The sequence below is a fragment of the Narcine bancroftii genome, chromosome 2 (genome assembly GCF_036971445.1).
Source record: "Narcine bancroftii isolate sNarBan1 chromosome 2, sNarBan1.hap1, whole genome shotgun sequence".
Taxonomy (NCBI): Eukaryota; Metazoa; Chordata; class Chondrichthyes; order Torpediniformes; family Narcinidae; genus Narcine; species Narcine bancroftii.
In genome coordinates, this window is record NC_091470.1 from 193,155,926 (window position 1) to 193,175,201 (window position 19,276).

The 19,276-nt window shown below is 42.2% G+C and overlaps 1 protein-coding gene across 1 annotated transcript; it reads right to left on the minus strand.

Annotated features, from left to right (window-relative positions):
* Positions 1–524: 524 nt before the first annotated feature.
* Positions 525–18,759, minus strand: LOC138753044 (cell surface glycoprotein 1-like). The gene is made up of 4 exons (XM_069915636.1): positions 17,986–18,759; positions 8,204–8,872; positions 2,913–3,346; positions 525–846 (listed from the first exon to the last, which is right to left on the minus strand). Exons 1-4 carry the CDS (start codon positions 18,757–18,759, stop codon positions 525–527), a joined length of 2,199 nt encoding a protein of 732 aa, XP_069771737.1.
* Between the last annotated feature and the right edge of the window lie 517 nt (positions 18,760–19,276).

Genomic DNA, 19,276 nt, shown 5'->3' on the forward strand with positions numbered 1-19,276 from the left:
GGGGTTGGTATTGGGGTTGGAATTATGTTTGGTTTTGAGATTGGGTATGGGTTTGGGAGTTGGTTCTCAAAAGGGATTGGGTTTGAGATTGGTTTAGGTATTGTGTTTGAGGTTGGGGTTGGGATTGGAATTAGGATTGCATTTTGAATAGGGATTGAGATTGGGTTTTGTGTTGGAATTAGGATTGCATTTTGAATTGGGATTGGGTTTGGGATTAGGATTGGGATTGGGATTGGGCTTGGTGTTGGGATTGGATTTGGGTTTTGGGTTGTTGGCATTGGGTTGTGGGTTGGAATTGGGATTGGGTTTTTAATTGGGATTGTGTTTGGGGTTGGGATTGGAGTTGGTATTGGGTTTGGCATTTGTTTTGAATTGGGATTGCGTTTGTGATTGGAGTTGGAATTTGGATTGGATTGAGGGTTGGGATTTGGTTAGGTGCTTGAATAGTGATTGGGATTGAGCTTGAGTTTGGGATTGAAATTGGGTTTGGGTATGGGGTTGGGAGTTGGTTTGGGATTGGGTTCTCAAATGGGATTGGGTTTGGGGTTGAAGTTGTGATTAGGATTGTTTTGAATTGTGATTTGGTTTGGGATACAGTTTAGGTTTGGAATTAAGATTGCGTTTGGGATTGGTGTTGGCATTGGGTTTAGGGTTGGAATTGGGTTTGGGGGTTTGGTATTGGGATTTGGATTCGGATTGGGTTTTGGGTTGGGATTAAGTTTGTGATTGGGTTTCAGTTTGGGGTTGGAATTGGGTTTTAGGTTGGGATTGGGGTTGGGATTATATTTGAGATTTTGTTTGGTGTTGGAATTAGGATTGGATTTTGAATTGGGTTTGGGTTTGTGACTGGGATTGGGTTTTAATTGGGATTAGGATTGGGTTAGGACTGGGTTAGGGTTGGGATTGGGTTTGAGTTGAAATTATGATTGGGTTTGGGATTGCGATTGGAGTTCGGATTAGTTTTGGGATTGGGTTTAGAATTGGAATTGAGTTTGGGGTTGGGATTTAGATTGGGTTTTGGATTTGGGTTGGAATTGGGATTGGGTTTGGGTTTGGCATTGGGTCGGGAATTGGGATTGGGTTTGGGATTTGGAATGCAATTGGGTTTGTGATAGGGTTTTGGGTTAGGATTGTGTTTGTGTTTGAAATTATAATTGTGATTAGGGTTGGGATTGGGTTTGGGGTTGGGATTGGGTTTAGGGTTGGAATTAGGATTAGATTTGGGATTGGGATTGGGTTTGTAACAGGGTTTTGGGATGGGATTTTATTTGAGTTCGAAATTAGAATTGGGTTTGACATTGGGGTTGCGATTGGAATTGGGTTTGTGGTTGGGTTGGGATTGGTTTTGGTGTTGGAATTATGATTGGGATTGGGTTTGGTGTTGGGATTGGGATTGGTGTTGGCGTTGGAATTAGGATTGGCTTTAGGGTTGGGATTTGGTTTGTCGTTTCAATTGGGTTTGGGATTGTGTTTGAGGATGGGATTGGAATTGGGTTTTGTGTGGTGATTGGGTTTAGAGTCGAGATTGTGTTAGGGTTTGGTATTGGGATTGGGTTTGTGGTTGGGAATGTGTTTGCCATTGGGATTCAATTTGGGGTTGGCATTGGGAATGGATTTGGAGTTGGGATTGGGTTTGGGATTGTGATTGTGTTTGGGGCTGGGGCTTGGTTAGGGGTTGAGATTGGGATTGGAATTGGGATTGGTCTTGGGTTGTGATTGGATTTGGGTTTCAGTTTGTTGGCATTGGTTTTGGGGTTTGAATTTGGATTGGGTTTTTAATTGGGATTGGACTTGGGGATGGGATTGGGTTTGGATTAGGTTTGGGACTGAATTGGGATTGCGTTTTGAATTAGGATTCGGTTTGGGATTGAGTTTATGGTTGAAATTAGGATTGCGTTTTGAATTGGGGTTGGGTTTGGGATTGGATTTGGAATTTGTATTGGGTTTAGGGTTGGGATTTGGTTTGGCATTTGAATTGGGATTGGGTTTGATGTTGGGATTGGAATCGATTTTGGGGTTGGGTTTGTGTTTGGAATTGGAACTGTGTTTTAAACTGGGATTGGGTTTGGGGTTGGTATTGGGGTGGGAATTAAGTTTGGTTTTGAGATTGAGTATGGGTTTGGGAGTTGGTTCTCAAAAGGGATTGGGTTTGAGATTGGTTTAGGTATTGGGTTTGAGGTTGGGGTTGGGATTGGAATTAGGATTGCATTTTGAATAGGGATTGAGATTGAGATTGCGTTTTGAATTGGGATTGGGTTTGGGATTGGGATTGGGATTGGGATTGGGCTTGGTGTTGGGAATGCATTTGGGTTTTGGGTTGTTGGCATTGGGTTGTGGGTTGGAATTGGGATTGGGTTCTCAAATGGGATTGGGTTTGGGGTTGAAGTTGTGATTAGGATTGTGTTTTGAATTGTGTTTTGGTTTGGGATACGGTTTAGGTTTGGAATTAGGATTGCGTTTGGGATTGGGGTTGGTATTGGGTTTAGGGTTGGAATTGGAATTGGAATTGGGTTTGGGGGTTTGAGATTGGGATTTGGATTCGGATTGGGTTTTGGGTTGGGATTGGGTTTGGGTTTGGGATTGTGTTTGGGTTTGGGATTAAGTTTGTGATTGGGTTTCAGTTTGGAGTTGGAATTGGGTTTGAGGTTGGGATTGGGATTGGGATTAGATTTGAGATTTTGTTTGGTGTTGGAATTAGGATTGGATATTGAATTGGGTTTGGGTTTGTGATTGGGATTGGGTTTTAATTGGGATTAGGATTGGGTTAGGACTGGGTTGGGGTTGGGATTGGGTTTGAGTTGGAATTATGATTGGGTTTGGGATTCGGTTTTGAATTGGAATTGTGTTTGGGGTTGGGATTCGGATTGGGTTTGGGATTTGGGTTGGAATTGTGATTAGGATTGGGTTAAGACTGGGTTGGGGTTGGTATTGGGTTTGAGTTGGAATTATGATTGGGTTTGGGATTGGGGTTGGAATTGGGATTGGATTTGGGTTTGGGAATGTGATTGGGTTTGTGATAGGGTTTTGGGTTAGGATTTTGTTTGAGTTTGAAATTAGAATTGTGATTGGGGATGGGATTGAGATTGGGTTTGGTATTGGGATTGGGATTTGGTTTAGGGTTTGAATTAGGATTAGGTTTGGGATTGGGATGGGGTTTGTAACAGGGTTTTGGGTTGGAATTGTGTTTGAGTTTGAAATTAGAATTGGGTTTGACATTGGGGTTGGGATTGGAATTGGGTTTGGTGTTGGGGTTGGGATTGGTTTTTGTGTTGGTATTATGATTGGGTTTGGGATTGGTGTTGGCGTTGGAATTAGGATTGGTTTTGAATTGGGAATGGGTTTGGGACTGGGATTAGGTTTGGGGTTTGTGTTTGGAATGTGTTTGGGGTTGGGGTTGTGGTTTAGATTGTGTTTTGTGTTGGAATTAGAATTGGGATTGTGATTGGCATTGGGTTTAGGGATAGGATTGGGAATGGTTTGGGTTTGGGGTTGGGATTGGTTTTGGTGTTGGAATTAGGATTGGGATTGGGTTTGGTGTTGGGATTTGGATTGGGATTGGATTTGGGGTTAGGATTGAGATTGGGATTGGGTTTTGGATTGGAATTAGGATTGGGTTTTGAAATGTGATTGGGTTTAGGGTTGGGATTGGATTTTGTATTGGTTTTTGGAATTGGGTTTGGAACTGAGTTGGGATTAGGTGTTGAAATGGGATTGTGTTTGGGGTTTTGATGGGGATTGGGTTTGGATTAGGTTTGGGGCTGGAATTAGGATTGCGTTTTGAATTAGGATTGGGTTTGTGTTTAGGTTTGGAAATAGGATTGTGTTTTGAATTGGGATTGGGTTTGGGATTGGAGTTGGAATTTGGATTGGGTTTAGGGTTGGGATTTGGTTTGTCGTTTGAATAGGGTTTGGGATTGTGTTTGAGGTTGGGATTGGAATTGGGTTTGGTTGTTGGGATTGGGTTTAGAGTTGAGATTGTGTTAGGGTTTGGCATTGGGATTGGGTTTTCGGTTGGGAATGTGTTTGCCGTTGAGATTCGGTTTGGGGTTGATGTTGGGAATGGATTTGTAGTTGGGATTGGTCTTGGGTTGTGATTGGATTTGAGTTTCAGTTTGTTGGCATTGGTTTTGGGGTTGGAATTTGGATTGGGTTTTTAATTGGGATTGGGTTTCGGGATGGGATTGGGATTGGGTTTGGGGTTGGATTTGGAATTTGTATTGGGTTTAGGGTTGGGATTTGATTTGGCATTTGAATTGGGATTTGGTTTGATGTTGGGATTGGAATCAGTTTTTGGGGTTGGAATTTGGATTGGGTCTTTAATTGGGATTTGGTTTTGGGATGGGATTGGGATTAGGTTTGGAATTGGATTTGGAATTTGTATTGGGTTTAGGGTTGGGATTTGATTTGGTGTTTGAATTTGGATTGGGTTTGAGGTTGAGATTGGAATCGGTTTTGGGGTTGGGTTTGTGGTTGGAATTGGAACTGTGTTTTAAACTGGGATTGGGTTTGGGATTGGGATTGGGGTTGGAATTATGTTTGGTTTTGAGACTGGGTATGGGTTTGGGAGTTGGTTCTCAAAAAATGTTGAACCAGTTGAAGTAAAGAAAAATATTGGGGAGGTCATGAAGCCTATAAGGATAACCGAGGAGGTAGTGATGGCTGTGTTAAAAAAGATAAAGGTGGATAAATCTCCCAGACCGGACAAAATATTCCCTAGGACACTCAGGGAGGCTAGTGGACAGTTAGTGGGGCCATTAACAGAGATATTTAGGATGTCACTGGCCACGGGGTTGGTACCAAAGGATTGGAGGGTGGCACATGTGTTTCCTCTGTTTAAGAAAGGGTCCAAATGCAAACCTGGGAATTATAGGCCTGTAAGTCTGACGTCTGTATTGGGCAAGTTGATGGATAGTGTTCTGAGGGATGCTATTTACAAATTTTTGGAGGTACAGGGATTGATAGGGAGTAATCAGCATGGTTTTGTCAGGGGTAGATCATGCTTAACAAACCTGATTGAGTTCTTCGAGGGGGTTACAAAAAAGATTGATGAAGGGAAAGCTGTGGATGTTGTCTCTTTGAACTTTAGTAAAGCTTTTGACAAAGTTCCCCACAGGAGGTTAGGAAAAAAGGTGGAGGCATTAGGTATAAATAAGGAGGTAGTGAAATGGATTCAGCAGTGGTTGGATGGAAGGTGTCAGAGAGTAGTGGTAGAAAATTGTTTGTCCAAGTGGAGGCCGGTGACTAGTGGAGTTCCTCAGGGTTCGGTCCTGGGTCCACTATTATTTGTTATATATATTAACGATCTGGATGTCGGGGTAGAAAATTGGATAAGCAAGTTTGCAGATGACACAAAGATTGGTGGTGTTGTGGACAGTGAGGTAGATTACCGTAGATTAAAAGGTGATTTAGGAAGGCTGGAGGTGTGGGCTGAGAAATGGCTGATGGAATTTAATACAGATAAATGTGAGGAGCTGCATTTTGGAAAGGCAAATTTAAATAGGTCATATACATTGAATGGTAGACAATTGAGGAGTGCAGAGCAACAAATGAATTTAGGAGTTATGGTAAATAGTACCCTCAAGGCTGATAGGCAGGTAGATGGTGTGGTGAAGAAGGCATTTGGAATGTTGGCCTTCATAAATCAGAGTATTGAATTCAAGAGTAGGGAGGTTATGATGAAATTGTACAAGTCATTGGTGAGGCCAAATTTGGAGTACTGTGTACAGTTTTGGTCACTAAATTATAGGAAAGATATAAACAAAATAGAGAGAGTGCAGAGAAGGTTCACGAGAATGTTGACAGGATTTCAGGGTCTAAGTTACAGGGAAAGGTTGTACAGACTGGGGCTTTTTTCTCTGGAGCGTAGAAGATTGAGAGGGGACTTGATAGAGGTGTTTAAGATTTTAAAAGGGACAGACAGAGTAAATGTGGATAGGCTTTTTCAATTAAGAAAGGGGGAGATTCAAACTAGAGGACATGGTTTAAGACTGAAGGGGGAAAATTATAAGGGGAACATGAGGGGAAATTTCTTTACGCAGAGGGTGGTGGGGATGTGGAATGAGCTTCCAGCAGACGCGGTCGAGGTGGGATCATTGGTTAGATTTAAGGAAAGACTGGATCGTTACATGGATGGGAGGCGACTAGAGGGGTATGGACCGGGTGCTGGTCAGTGGGACTAGGAGGGTGGGGATTTGCTACGGCATGGACTAGTAGGGCTGAACTGGCCTGTTCTGTGCTGTAAGTGGTTATATGATTATAAAGGGATTGGGTTTGGGTTTGGTTTAGGTATTGGGTTTGAGGTTGGGGTTGGGATTGGAATTAGGACTGCATTTTGAATAGGGATTGAGATTGAGATTGGGATTTGGGTTGGAATTAGGATTGCGTTTTGAATTGGGATTGGGTTTGGGATTGGGTTTGGGATTGGGAATGTGATTGGGTTTGTGATAGGGTTTTGCTTTAGGATTTTTTTTTGAGTTTGAAATTAGAATTGTGATTGGGGATGGGATTGAGATTGGGTTTGGTGTTGGAATTAGGATTGGTTTTGAATTGGGATTGGGTTTGGGACTGGGATTGGGTTTGGGGTTTGAATTAGGATTAGGTTTGGGATTCGGATGGGGTTTGTCAGGGTTTTGGGTTGGAATTGTGTTTGAGTTTGAAATTAGAATTGGGTTTGACATTGGGATTGGAATTGGGTTAGCGGTTGGGGTTGGGATTCGTTTGGTGTTGGAATTATGATTGGGATTGGGATTGGTGTTGGCATTGGAATTAGGATTGGTTTTGAATTGGGATTGGGTTTGGGACTGGGATTGGGTTTGGGGTTGGTGTTTGGAATGTGTTTGGGGTTTAGATTGTGTTTTGTGTTGGAATTAGAATTGGGATTGTGATTGGCATTGGGTTTAGGGATAGGATTGGGAATGGGTTTGGGGTTGGGATTGGTTTTGATGTTGGAATTAGGATTGGGATTGGGTTTGGTGTTGGGATTTGGATTGGGATTGGATTTGGGGTTAGGATTGAGATTGGGATTGGGTTTTGGATTGAGATTGGGATTGGGTTTTGAAATGTGATTGGGTTTAGGGTTGGGATTGGATTTTGTATTGGTTTTTGGAATTGGGTTTGGAACTGAGTTGGGATTAGGTGTTGAAATGGGATTGTGTTTGGGGTTTTGATGGGGATTGGGTTTGGATTAGGTTTGGGGCTGGAATTAGGATTGCGTTTTGAATTAGGATTGGGTTTGTGTTTAGGTTTGGAAATAGGATTGTGTTTTGAATTGGGATTGGGTTTGGGATTGGAGTTGGAATTTGGATTGGGTTTAGGGTTGGGATTTGGTTTGTCGTTTGAATAGGGTTTGGGATTGTGTTTGAGGTTGGGATTGGAATTGGGTTTGGTTGTTGGGATTGGGTTTAGAGTTGAGATTGTGTTAGGGTTTGGCATTGGGATTGGGTTTTCGGTTGGGAATGTGTTTGCCGTTGAGATTCGGTTTGGGGTTGATGTTGGGAATGGATTTGTAGTTGGGATTGGTCTTGGGTTGTGATTGGATTTGAGTTTCAGTTTGTTGGCATTGGTTTTGGGGTTGGAATTTGGATTGGGTTTTTAATTGGGATTGGGTTTTGGGATGGGATTGGGATTAGGTTTGGGATTGGATTTGGAATTTGTATAGGGTTTAAGGTTGGGATTTGATTTGACATTTGAGTTGGGATTTGGTTTGATGTTGGGATTGGAATCAGATTAGGGGTTGGAATTTGGATTGGGTTTTTAATTGGGATTTGGTTTCGTGATGGGATTGGGATTAGGTTTGGGATTGGATTTGGAATTTGTATTGTGTTTAGGGTTGGGATTTGATTTGGCGTTTGAATTTGGATTGGGTTTGTGGTTGAGATTGGAATCGGTTTTGGGGTTGGGTTTGTGGTTGGAAATGGAACTGTGTTTTAAACTGGGATTGGGTTTGGGATTGGGATTGGGTTTGGAATTATGTTTGGTTTTGAAACTGGGTATGGGTTTGGGAGTTGGTTCTCAAAAGGGATTGGGTTTGGGTTTGGTTTAAGTACTGGGTTTGAGGTTGGGGTTGGGATTGGAATTAGGATTTCATTTTGAATAAGGATTGAGATTGATATTGGGTTTTGCGTTGGAACTAGGATTGCGTTTTGAATTGGGATTGGGTTTGGGATTGGGATTGTGTTTGGGATTTGTTTTGAATTAGGATTGCGTTTGTGATTGGAGTTGGAATTTGGATTGGGTTGAGGGTTGGGATTTGGTTAGGTGCTTGAATAGTGATTAGGATTGAGCTTGAGTTTGGATTTGAAATTGGGTTTGGGTATGGGGTTGGGAGTTGGTTTGGGATTGTGTACTCTAATGGGATTGGGTTTGGGGTTGAAGTTGTAATTAGGATTCTGTTTTGAAATGTGATTTGGTTTGGGATACGGTTTAGGTTTGGAATTAAGATTGTGTTTGGGATTGGTGTTGGTATTGGGTTTAGGGTTGGAATTGTTATTGGAATTGGGTTTGGGGGTTTGGAATTGGGATTTGGATTCAGATTGGGTTTTGGGTTGGCATTAAGTTTGTGATTGGGTTTCAGTTTGGGGTTGGAATTGGGTTTTAGGTTGGGATTGTGGTTGGGATTGGGATTGGGTTTGGTGTTGGGATTGGGTTTAGGGTTTGAATTAGGATTAGGTTTGGGATTGGGATTGGGTTTGTAACAGGGTTTTGGGTTGGAATTGTGTTTGAGTTTGAAATTAGAATTGGGTTTGACATTGGGGTTGGGATTGGAATTGGGTTTGGGGTTGGGGTTGGGATTGCTTTTGGTGTTGGAATTATGATTGGGATTGGTGTTGGCGTTGGAATTAGGATTGGTTTTGAATTGGGATTGGGTTTGAGACTGGGGTTGGGTTTGGGGTTGGTGTTTGGAATGTGTTTGTGGTTGGGGTTGGGGTTTAGATTGTGTTTTGTGTTGGAATTAGAATTGGGATTGTGATTGGCATTGGGTTTAGGGTTATGATTGGGAATGGGTTTGGGTTTGGGGTTGGGATTGTTTTTGGTGTTGGAATTAGGATTGGGATTGGGTTTTGTGTTTGGATTGGGATTGGGTTTAGGGTTGGAATTAGGAATGGGTTTTGGATTGGGATTTGGTGTGTAACAGGGTTTTGGGTTGGGATTGTGTTTGAGTTTGAAATTAGAATTGGGTTTTACATTGGGGTTGGGTTTGGATTGGTTTTGGTGTTGGAATTATGATTAGGGTTGGGTTTGGTGTTGGGATTGGGATTGGTGTTGGAATTGGAATTAGGATTGGTTTTGAATTGGGATTGGGTTTTAATTGGGATAAGGATTGGGTTAGGACTGGGTTGGGATTGGGTTTGAGTTGGAATTATGATTGGGTTTGGGATTCGGATTTGAATTGGAATTGAGTTTGGGGTTGGGATTCGGATTGGGTTTAGGGATTTGGGTTGGAATTGTGATTAGGATTGGGTTAGGACTGGGTTGGGGTTGGTATTGGGTTTGAGTTGGAATTATGATTGGGTTTGGGATTGGGATTGGAGTTGGGATTGGTTTTGGAATTGGGTTTACAATTGGAATTGAGTCTGGGGTTGGGATTTAGATTTGGATTGGGATTGGGGTTGGAATTGGAATTAGGATTGGTTTTGAATTGGGATTGAGTTTGGGGTTGGGATTCGGATTGGGTTTGGGATTTGGGTTGGGATTGTGATTAGGATTGGGTTAGGACTGGGTTGGGGTTGGTATTGGGTTTGAGTTGGAATTATGATTGGGTTTGGGATTGGGATTGGTTTTGGAATTGGGTTTAGAATTGGAATTGAGTCTGGGGTTGGGATTTAGATTTGGTTTGGGATTGGGGTTGGGATTGGGTTTGGGTTTGGGAATGTGATTGGGTTTGTGATAGGGTTTTGGGTTAGGATTTTGTTTGAGTTTGAAATTAGAATTGTGATTGGGGTTGGGATTGAGATTGGGTTTGATGTTGGGATTGGGATTGTGTTTAGGGTTTGAATTAGGATTAGGTTTTCGATTGGGATGGGGTTTGTAACAGGGTTTTGGGTTGGAATTGTGTTTGAGTTTGAAATTAGAATTGGGTTTGACATTGGGGTTGGGATTGGAATTGGGTTTGGGGTTGGGTTGGGATTGTTTTTGGTGTTGGAATTATGATTGGGATTGAGATTGGTGTTGGTGTTGGAATTAGGATTGGTTTTGAATTGGGATTGGGTTTGGGACTGGGATTGGGTTTGGGGTTGGTGTTTGGAATGTGTTTGTGGTTGGGGTTGTGGTTTAGATTGTGTTTTGTGTTGAAATTAGAATTGGGATTGTGATTGGAATTGGGTTTAGGGATAGGATTGGGAATGGTTTGGGTTTGGGGTTGGGATTGGTTTTGGGGTTAGGATTGAGTTTGGGATTGGGATTGGGTTTTGGATTGGAATTAGGATTGGGTTTTGAAATGTGATTGGGTTTAGGGTTGGGATTGGATTTTGTATTGGTTTTTGGGATTGGGTTTGGAACTGAGTTGGGATTAGATGTTGAAATGGGATTGTGTTTGGGGTTTTGATGGGGATTGGGTTTGGATTAGGTTTGGGGCTGGAATTAGGATTGCATTTTGAATTAGGATTGGGTTTGTGTTTAGGGTTGGAAATAGGATTGCGTTTTGAATTGAGATTGGGTTTGGGATTGGAGTTGGAATTTGGATTGGGTTTAGGGTTGGGATTTGGTTTGTCGTTTGAATTGGGTTTGGGATTGTGTTTGAGGTTGGGATTGGAATTGGGTTTGGTGTTGGGATTGGGTTTAGAGTTGAGATTGTGTTAGGGTTTGGCATTGGGATTGGGTTTGCGGTTGGGAATGTGTTTGCTGTTGGGATTCGGTTTGGGGTTGATGTTGGGAATAGATTTGGAGTTGGAATTGGGTTTGGGATTGTGATTGTGTTTGGGGTTGGGGCTGGGTTAGAGGTTGGGATTGGAATTGGAATTGGGATTGGTCTTGGGTTGTGATTGGATTTGGGTTTCAGTTTGTTGGCATTGGTTTTGGGGTTGGAATTTGGATTGGGTTTTTAATTGGGATTGGGTTTCGGGATGGGATTGGGATTGGGTTTGGTGTTGGATTTGGAATTTGTATTGGGTTTAGGGTTGGGATTTGATTTGGCATTTGAATTGGGATTTGGTTTGATGTTGGGATTGGAATCAGTTTTGGGTTTGGAATTTGGATTGGGTTTTTAATTGGGATTTGGTTTCGGGATGGGATTGGGATTAGGTTTGGGATTGGATTTGGAATTTGTATTGGGTTTAGGGTTGGGATTTGATTTGGCATTTGAATTTGGATTGGGTTTGAGGTTTAGATTGGAATCGGTTTTGGGGTTGGGTTTGTGGTTGGAATTGGAACTGTGTTTTAAACTGGGTTTGGGATTGGGATTGGGGTTGGAATTATGTTTTGTTTTGAGACTGGGTATTGGTTTAGGAGTTGGTTCTCAAAAAATGTTGAACCAGTTGAAGTAGTGAAAAATAGTGGGGAGGTCATGAAGCCTATAAGGATAACCGAGGAGGTAGTGATGGCTGTGTTAAAAAAGATAAAGGTGGATAAATCTCCCGGACCGGATAAAATATTCCCTAGGACACTCAGGGAGGCTAGTGGACAGTTAGTGGGGCCATTAACAGAGATATTTAGGATGTCACTGGCCACGGGGTTGGTACCAAAGGATTGGAGGGTGGCGCATGTGGTTCCTCTGTTTAAGAAAGGGTCCAAATGCAAACCTGGGAATTATAGGCCGGTAAGTCTGATGTCTGTGTTGGGCAAGTTGATGGAAAGTGTTCTGAGGGATGCTATTTACAAATTTTTGGAGGTACAGGGATTGATAGGGAGTAATCAGCATGGTTTTGTCAGGGGTAGATCATGCTTGACAAACCTGATTGAGTTCTTCGAGGGGTTTACAAAAAAGATTGATGAAGGGAAAGCTGTGGATGTTGTCTATTTGGACTTTAGTAAAGCTTTTGACAAAGTTCCCCACAGGAGGTTAGGAAAAAAGGTGGGAGGCATTAGGTATAAATAAGGAGGTAGTGAAATGGATTCAGCAGTGGTTGGATGGAAGGTGTCAGAGAGTAGTGATAGAAAATTGTTTGTCCAATTGGAGGCCGGTGACTAGTGGACTTCCTCAGGGTTCGGTGCTGGGTCCACTATTATTTGTTATATATATTAACGATCTGGATGTAGGGGTAGAAAATTGGATAAGCAAGTTTGCGGATGACACAAAGATTGGTGGTGTTGTGGACAGTGAGGTAGATTACCGTAGATTAAAAGGTGATTTAGGAAGGCTGGAGGTGTGGGCTGAGAAATGGCTGATGGAATTTAATACAGATAAATGTGAGGTGCTGCATTTTGGAAAGGCAAATTTAAATAGGTCATATACATTGAATGGTAGACAATTGAGGAGTGCAGAGCAACAAAGGGATTTAGGAGTTATGGTAAATAGTACCCTCAAGGCTGATACTCAGGTAGATGGTGTGGTGAAGAAGGCATTTGGAATGTTGGCCTTCATAAATCGGAGTATTGAATTCAAGAGTAGGGAGGTTATGATGAAATTGTACAAGGCATTGGTGAGGCCAAATTTGGAGTACTGTGTACAGTTTTGGTCACTAAATTATAGGAAAGATATAAACAAAATAGAGAGAGTGCAGAGAAGGTTCACGAGAATGTTGACAGGATTTCAGGGTCTGAATTACAGGGAAAGGTTGTACAGACTGGGGCTTTTTTCTCTGGAGCGTAGAAGATTGAGAGGGGACTTGATAGAGGTGTTTAAGATTTTAAAAGGGACAGACAGAGTAAATGTGGATAGGCTTTTTCAATTAAGAAAGGGGGAGATTCAAACTCGAGGACATGGTTTAAGATTGAAGGGGGAAATTATAAGGGGAACATGAGGGGAAATTTCTTTATGCAGAGGGTGGTGGGGAAGTGGAATGAGCTTCCGGCAGACGTGGTCGAGGCGGGATCATTGGTTAGATTTAAGGAAAGACTGGATCGTTACATGGATGGGAGGCGACTAGAGGGGTATGGTGCTGGTCAGTGGGACTAGGAGGGTGGGGATTTGCTACGGCATGGACAAGTAGGGCCAAACTGGCCTGTTCTGTGCTGTAAGTGGTTATATGATTATAAAGGGAATGGGTTTGGGTTTGGTTTATGTATTGGGTTTGCGGTTGGGGTTGGGATTGGAATTAGGATTGCATTTTGAATAGGGATTGAGATTGAGATTGGGTTTTGGGTTGGAATTAGGATTGCGTTTTGAATTGGGATTGGGTGTAGGGTTGGGATTGGATTTTGTATTGGTTTTTGGGATTGGGTTTGGAACTGAGTTGGGATTAGATGTTGAAATGGGATTGTGTTTGGGGTTTTGATGGGGATTGGGTTTGTATTAGTTTTGGGGCTGGAATTAGGATTGCGTTTTGAATTAGGATTGGGTTTGTGTTTAGGGTTGGAATTTGGATTGGGTTTAGGGTTGGGATTTGGTTTGTCGTTTGAATTGGGTTTGGGATTGTGTTTGAGGTTGGGATTGGAATTGGGTTTGGTGTTGGGATTGGCTTTAGAGTTGAAATTGTGTTAGGCTTTGGTATTGGGATTGGGTTTGCGGTTGGGAATGTGTTTGCCGTTGGGATTCGGTTTGGGGTTGATGTTGGGAATGGATTTGGAGTTGGGATTGGGTTTGGGATTGTGATTGAGGTTGGGATTGGAATTGGGTTTGGGATTGGAATTGGGTTTGGTGTTGGGATTGTGTTTAGAGTTGAGATTGTGTTAGGGTTTGGCATTGGGATTGGGTTTGCGGTTGGAAATGTGTTTGCTGTTGGGATTCGGTTTGGGGTTGATGTTGGGAATGGATTTGGAGTTGGGATTGGGTTTGGGATTGTGATTGTGTTTGGGGTTGGGGCTGGGTTAGAGGTTGGGATTGGAATTGGAATTGGGATTGTCTTGGGTTGTGATTGGATTTGGGTTTCAGTTTGTTGGCATTGGTTTTGGGGTTGGAATTTGGATTGGGTTTTTAATTGGGATTGGGTTTCGGGATGGGATTGGGATTGGGTTTGGTGTTGGATTTGAAATTTGTATTGGGTTTAGGGTTGGGATTTGATTTGGCATTTGAATTGGGATTTGGTTTAATGTTGGGATTGGAATCAGTTTTGGGTTTGGAATTTGGATTGGATTTTTAATTGGGATTTGGTTTCTGGATGGGATTTGGATTAGGTTTGGGTTTGGATTTGGAATTTGTATTGGGTTTAGGGTTGGGATTTGATTTGGCGTTTGAAACTAGAGGACATGGTTTAAGATTGAAGGGGGAAATTATAAGGGGAATATGAGGGGTAATTTCTTTATGCAGAGGGTGGTGGGGATGTGGAATGAGCTTCCGGCAGACGTGGTCAAGGCGGGATCATTGGTTAGATTTAAGGAAAGACTGGATCGTTACATGGATGGGAGGCGACTAGAGCGGTATGGTGCTGGTCAGTGGGACTAGGTGGGTGGGGATTTGCTACGGCATGGACTAGTAGGGCCGAACTGGCCTGTTCTGTGCTGTAAGTAGTTATATGGTTATAAAGGGATTGGGTTTGGATTTGGTTTAGGTATTGGATTTGAGGTTGGGGTTGGGATTGGAATTAGGATTGCATTTTGAATAGGGATTGAGATTGAGATTGGGCTTTGGGTTGGAATTAGGATTGCGTTTTGAATTGGGATTGGGTTTGGGATTCGGTTTGGGATTGGGATTGGGATTGTGATTGAGTTTTGGGTTTTTGGCATTGGATTGTGGGCTGGAATTGGGATTGGGTTTTTAACTGGGATTGGGTTTGGGGTTGGGATTGGAGTTGGTATTGGGTTTAGGGTTGGAATTGGGATTGGAATTTGGATTGGGTTGAGGGTTGGGATTTGGTTAGGTGCTTGAATAGTGATTGGGATTGAGCTTGAGTTTGTGATTGAAATTGGGTTTGGGTATGGGGTTGGGAGTTGGTTTGGGATTGGGTTCTCAAATGGGATTGGGTTTGGGGTTGAAGTTGTGATTAGGATTGTGTTTTGAAATGTGATTTGGTTTGGGATACGGTTTAGGTTTGGAATTAAGATTGCGTTTGGGATTGGTGTTGGTATTGGGTTTAGGGTTGGAATTGGGATTGGAATTTGGTTTGGGATTGGGATTTGGATTGGGTTTTGGGTTGGGATTAAGTTTGTGATTGGGTTTCAGTTTGGGGTTGGTATTGGGTTTTAGGTTGGGATTGGGGTTGGGATTAGATTTGAGATTTTGTTTGGTGTTGGAATTAGGATTGGATTTTGAATTGGGTTTGGGTTTGTGATTGAGATTGGGTTTTAATTGGGATTAGGATTGGGTTAGGACTGGGTTGGGGTTGGGATTGGGTTTGAGTTGGAATTATGATTGGGTTTGGGAATCGGTTTTGAATTGGAATTGAGTTTGGGTTGGGATTCGGATTGGGTTTGGGATTTGGGTTGGAATTGTGATTAGGATTGGGTTAGGACTGGGTTGGGATTGGTGTTGGGTTTGAGTTGGAATTATGATTGGGTTTGGGATTGGGATTGGAGTTGGAATTTGTTTTGGGATTGGGTTTAGAACTGGAATTGAGTCTGGGGTTGGGATTTAGATTTGGTTTTGGATTGGGGTTGGAATTGGGTTTGGGTTTGGCATTGTGTCGGGAATTGGGATTGGGTTTGGGATTGGGAATGTGATTGGGTTTGTGATAGGGTTTTGGGTTAGGATTTTGTTTGAGTTTGAAATTAGAATTGTGATTGGGGTTGGGATTGGGATTGGGTTTGGTGTTGGGATTGGGATTGGGTTTAGGGTTTGAATTAGGATTAGGTTTGGGATTGGGATTGGGTTTGTAACAGGGTTTTGGGTTGGGATTGTGTTTGAGTTTGAAATTAGAATTGGGTTTGACATTGGGGTTGGGATTGGAATTGGGTTTGGTTTTGGGATTGGGTTTAGGGTTTGAATTAGGATTAGGTTTGGGATTGGGATTGGGTTTATAACAGGGTTTTGAGTTGGGATTGTGTTTGAGTTTGAAATTAGAATTGGGTTTGACATTGGGGTTGGGATTGGATGGGTTTGGGGTTGGGGTTGGGATTGGTTTTTGGTGTTGGAATTATGATAGGGATTTGGATTGGGTTTAGGGTTGGAATTAGGATTGGGTTTGGGATTGGGATTGGGTTTGTAACAGGGTTTTGGGTTGGGATTGTGTTTGAGTTTGAAATAGAATTGGGTTTTACATTGGGGTTGGGTTGGGATTGGTTTTGGTGTTGGAATTATGATTAGGATTGTGTTTGGTGTTGGGATTGGGATTGGTGTTGGAATTGAAATTAGGATTGGTTTTGAATTGGGATTGGTTTGTGGTTGGCATTGTGATTGGGTTTGTATTTTGGATTGGGTTTAGGTTTTATGTTGATATTAGGGTTGGGATGAGATTTGTGCTGGGGTTTGGTGTTGGAATTAGAATTGGGTCTTAAGTTAGTTTTGGGTTTGTGGTTGGGATTGGGTTTGAATTGGGATTAGGATTGGGTTAGGACTGGGTTGGGGTTGGGATTGGGTTTGAGTTGGAATTATGATTGGGTTTGGGATTGGGTTTTGAATTGGAATTGAGTTTGTGTTTGGGATTCGGATTGGGTTTGGGATTTGGGTTGGAATTGGGATTGATTTTAAGGTTGGGATTTGGATTTGTTTTTTGTGATTGAGTTTGGTGTTGGGATTGTGTTTGGAACTGGGATTGGGTTTGGGGTTGGTGTTTGGAATGTGTTTGGGGTTGGGGTTGGGGTTTGGATTGTGTTTTGTGTTGGAATTAGAATTGGGATTGTGATTGGCATTGGGTTTAGGGATGGAATTAGTATTGGGTTTGGGACTGGGGTTGTGATTGGGATTGGGATTAGAGTTGGGGTTGTGATTTAGTTTGGTGTTTGGATTAGGATTGGGGTAGGGATTTTGCTTGGGGTTGGAATTTGGTTTTGTATTGGATTTGGGATTGGGTTTAGAGTTGAAATTGTCTTTGGGGTTCAGATTGAGTTTTGGATTGGGATTTCAGTTGGGGGTTGGAATTCGGTTTGGGTTTTGAATTGGGATTGCGTTTGGGATTGATAATGAATTTGGTGTTAGGGTTGGGATTGGGTTTGATGTTTGAATTAAGATGGGGTTTGGATTTGAGATTGGGATTGGGATTGGGTTTAGCGTTGGAATTATGATTGGGTTTGGGTTGAGATTTGGATTGGGATTGGATTTGGGGTTAGGATTGAGGTTGGGATTGGGTTTGGAATTTGGGTCGTGTTTGTTATTAGAATTGGCATTTGGGTTGGTATGGGTGTTAGGATTGGAATTGGGTTTGTGGGTGGGATTAGTTTTGTGTTTGGTCTTGAAATTAGGATTGGAGTTTGCTTTGGCTTTTGGGTTAGGATTTGTTTGGGTTGGGAATTATGATTGGAATTGAGATTTGTATTGGGATTGGTTTCGGATTGGGATTGGGTTTGGGGTTGGGATTGGGTTTGGGTTTGGATTGGGTTTAGCGTTGGGATTAGGATTGGGTTTGGGATTGGGGTTGGAATTGGGAGTGGTTTGTTATTGGGATTGGGTTTGTGGTTGGGATTGCATTTGGAGTTGGGATTGGTTTGTGGTTGGCGTTGTGATTGGATTTGTGTTTCAGATTGGGATTGGGTTTAGGGTTGGAATTTGTATTGGTCTTGGGATTGTGATTGTTATTGGGTTATGGTTTGGATTTGGATTGGATTTTGAATTGGAATTAGGATTGGGTTTATGTTTGGAATTAGTATTTGGTTATGGATTGGGATTGGGTATGTGTTGCGATTGGGATTGGGAATGGGTTTCTGATTTGGATTGTGATTGGGATTGGAGTTGATTATCAGGTTGGATTTAGGATTAGTGTTGTATTATGATTGGGATTGGAATTAGGGTTGGAGTTGTGAATGTGTTTGGTATTGTTATTGGGGTTGGGTTTAGGATTGGGATTGGGAATGGGTTTGTGCTTGGGTTTGTGTTCGAATTATGATTGGGTTTTGGATTGTGATTGGAGTTGGCATTGGGTTTGGATTGGGATTTGAATTGGAATTGGGTTTGAGGTTGGGATTTGGATTGAGATTGGGTTTGGGATTGGTATTTGGATTGAGATTGGGTTTGAGGTTGGGATTGAATTTGGAATTGGGGTTGTGTTTGGGTTTGTGATTAGTTTTGTGTTTTGAATTCGGATTATGTTTTGAATTGGGATTGGTTTGGGGGTTTGGATTTGGATTGAGATTTTGTTTGGGGTTGGGATATGAATTGAGATTGGGTTTGGGGTTGGGATTGGGACTGGAATTGCGATTGGGTTTGGGATTGTGATTGAGTTTGGGACTGGGTTTGGGTTGGATTTGTGTTTGAGTTGGAATTATGATTGCGCTTTGGATTGGGATTACAGTTGGGATTCGGTTTTGAATTGGGATTGGGTTTGGGTTGATATTTGGATTGGGATTGGATTTGGGGTTAGGATTGAGATTGGGATTGGGTTTGGAATTTGGGTCGTGTTTGTGATTAGAATTGGCATTTGGGTTAGGATGGGTGTTAGGATTGGAATTGGGTTTGTGGGTGGGATTAGTTTTGTGTTTGGGGTTGAAATTAGGATTGGAGTTTACTTTGGCTTTTGGGTTAGGATTTGTTTGGGTTGGGAAATATGATTGGAATTGAGATTTGTATTGGGATTGGTTTCGGATTGGGATTGGGTTTGGGGTTGGAATTGGGTTTGGGTTTGGGATTGGGTTTAGCATTGGGATTAGGATTGGGTTTGGGATTGTGGTTGGAATTGGGAGTGGTTTGTTATTGGGATTGGGTTTGTGCTTGGAATTAGTATTTTGTTAGGGATTGGGATTAAGTTTGTGTTGCGATTGAGATTGGGAATGGGCTTCTGATTTGGATTGTGATTGGGATTGGAGTTGAGAATCTGGTTGGATTTAGGATTGGTGTTGGATCATGAATGGGATTGGAATTAGGGTTGGGGTTGTGAATATGTTTGGTATTGTTATTGGAGTTGATTGGAATTGGGTTTGGGGTTGGGATTGGGATATCGGTTGGAGTTGGAATTAGGTTTGGGTTTTGAATTGGGATTGTGTTTGGGATTGAGAATGGATTTGGTGTTAGTGTTGGGATTGGGTTTGATGTTTGAATTAGGATTGGGGTTTGGATTTGTGATTGGGATTGGGTTTAGGGTTGGAATTAGGATTGGGTTTGGGATTGGGATTGTTATTGGGATTGGGATTAGGGTTGGGGTTATGATTTAGTTTGGTG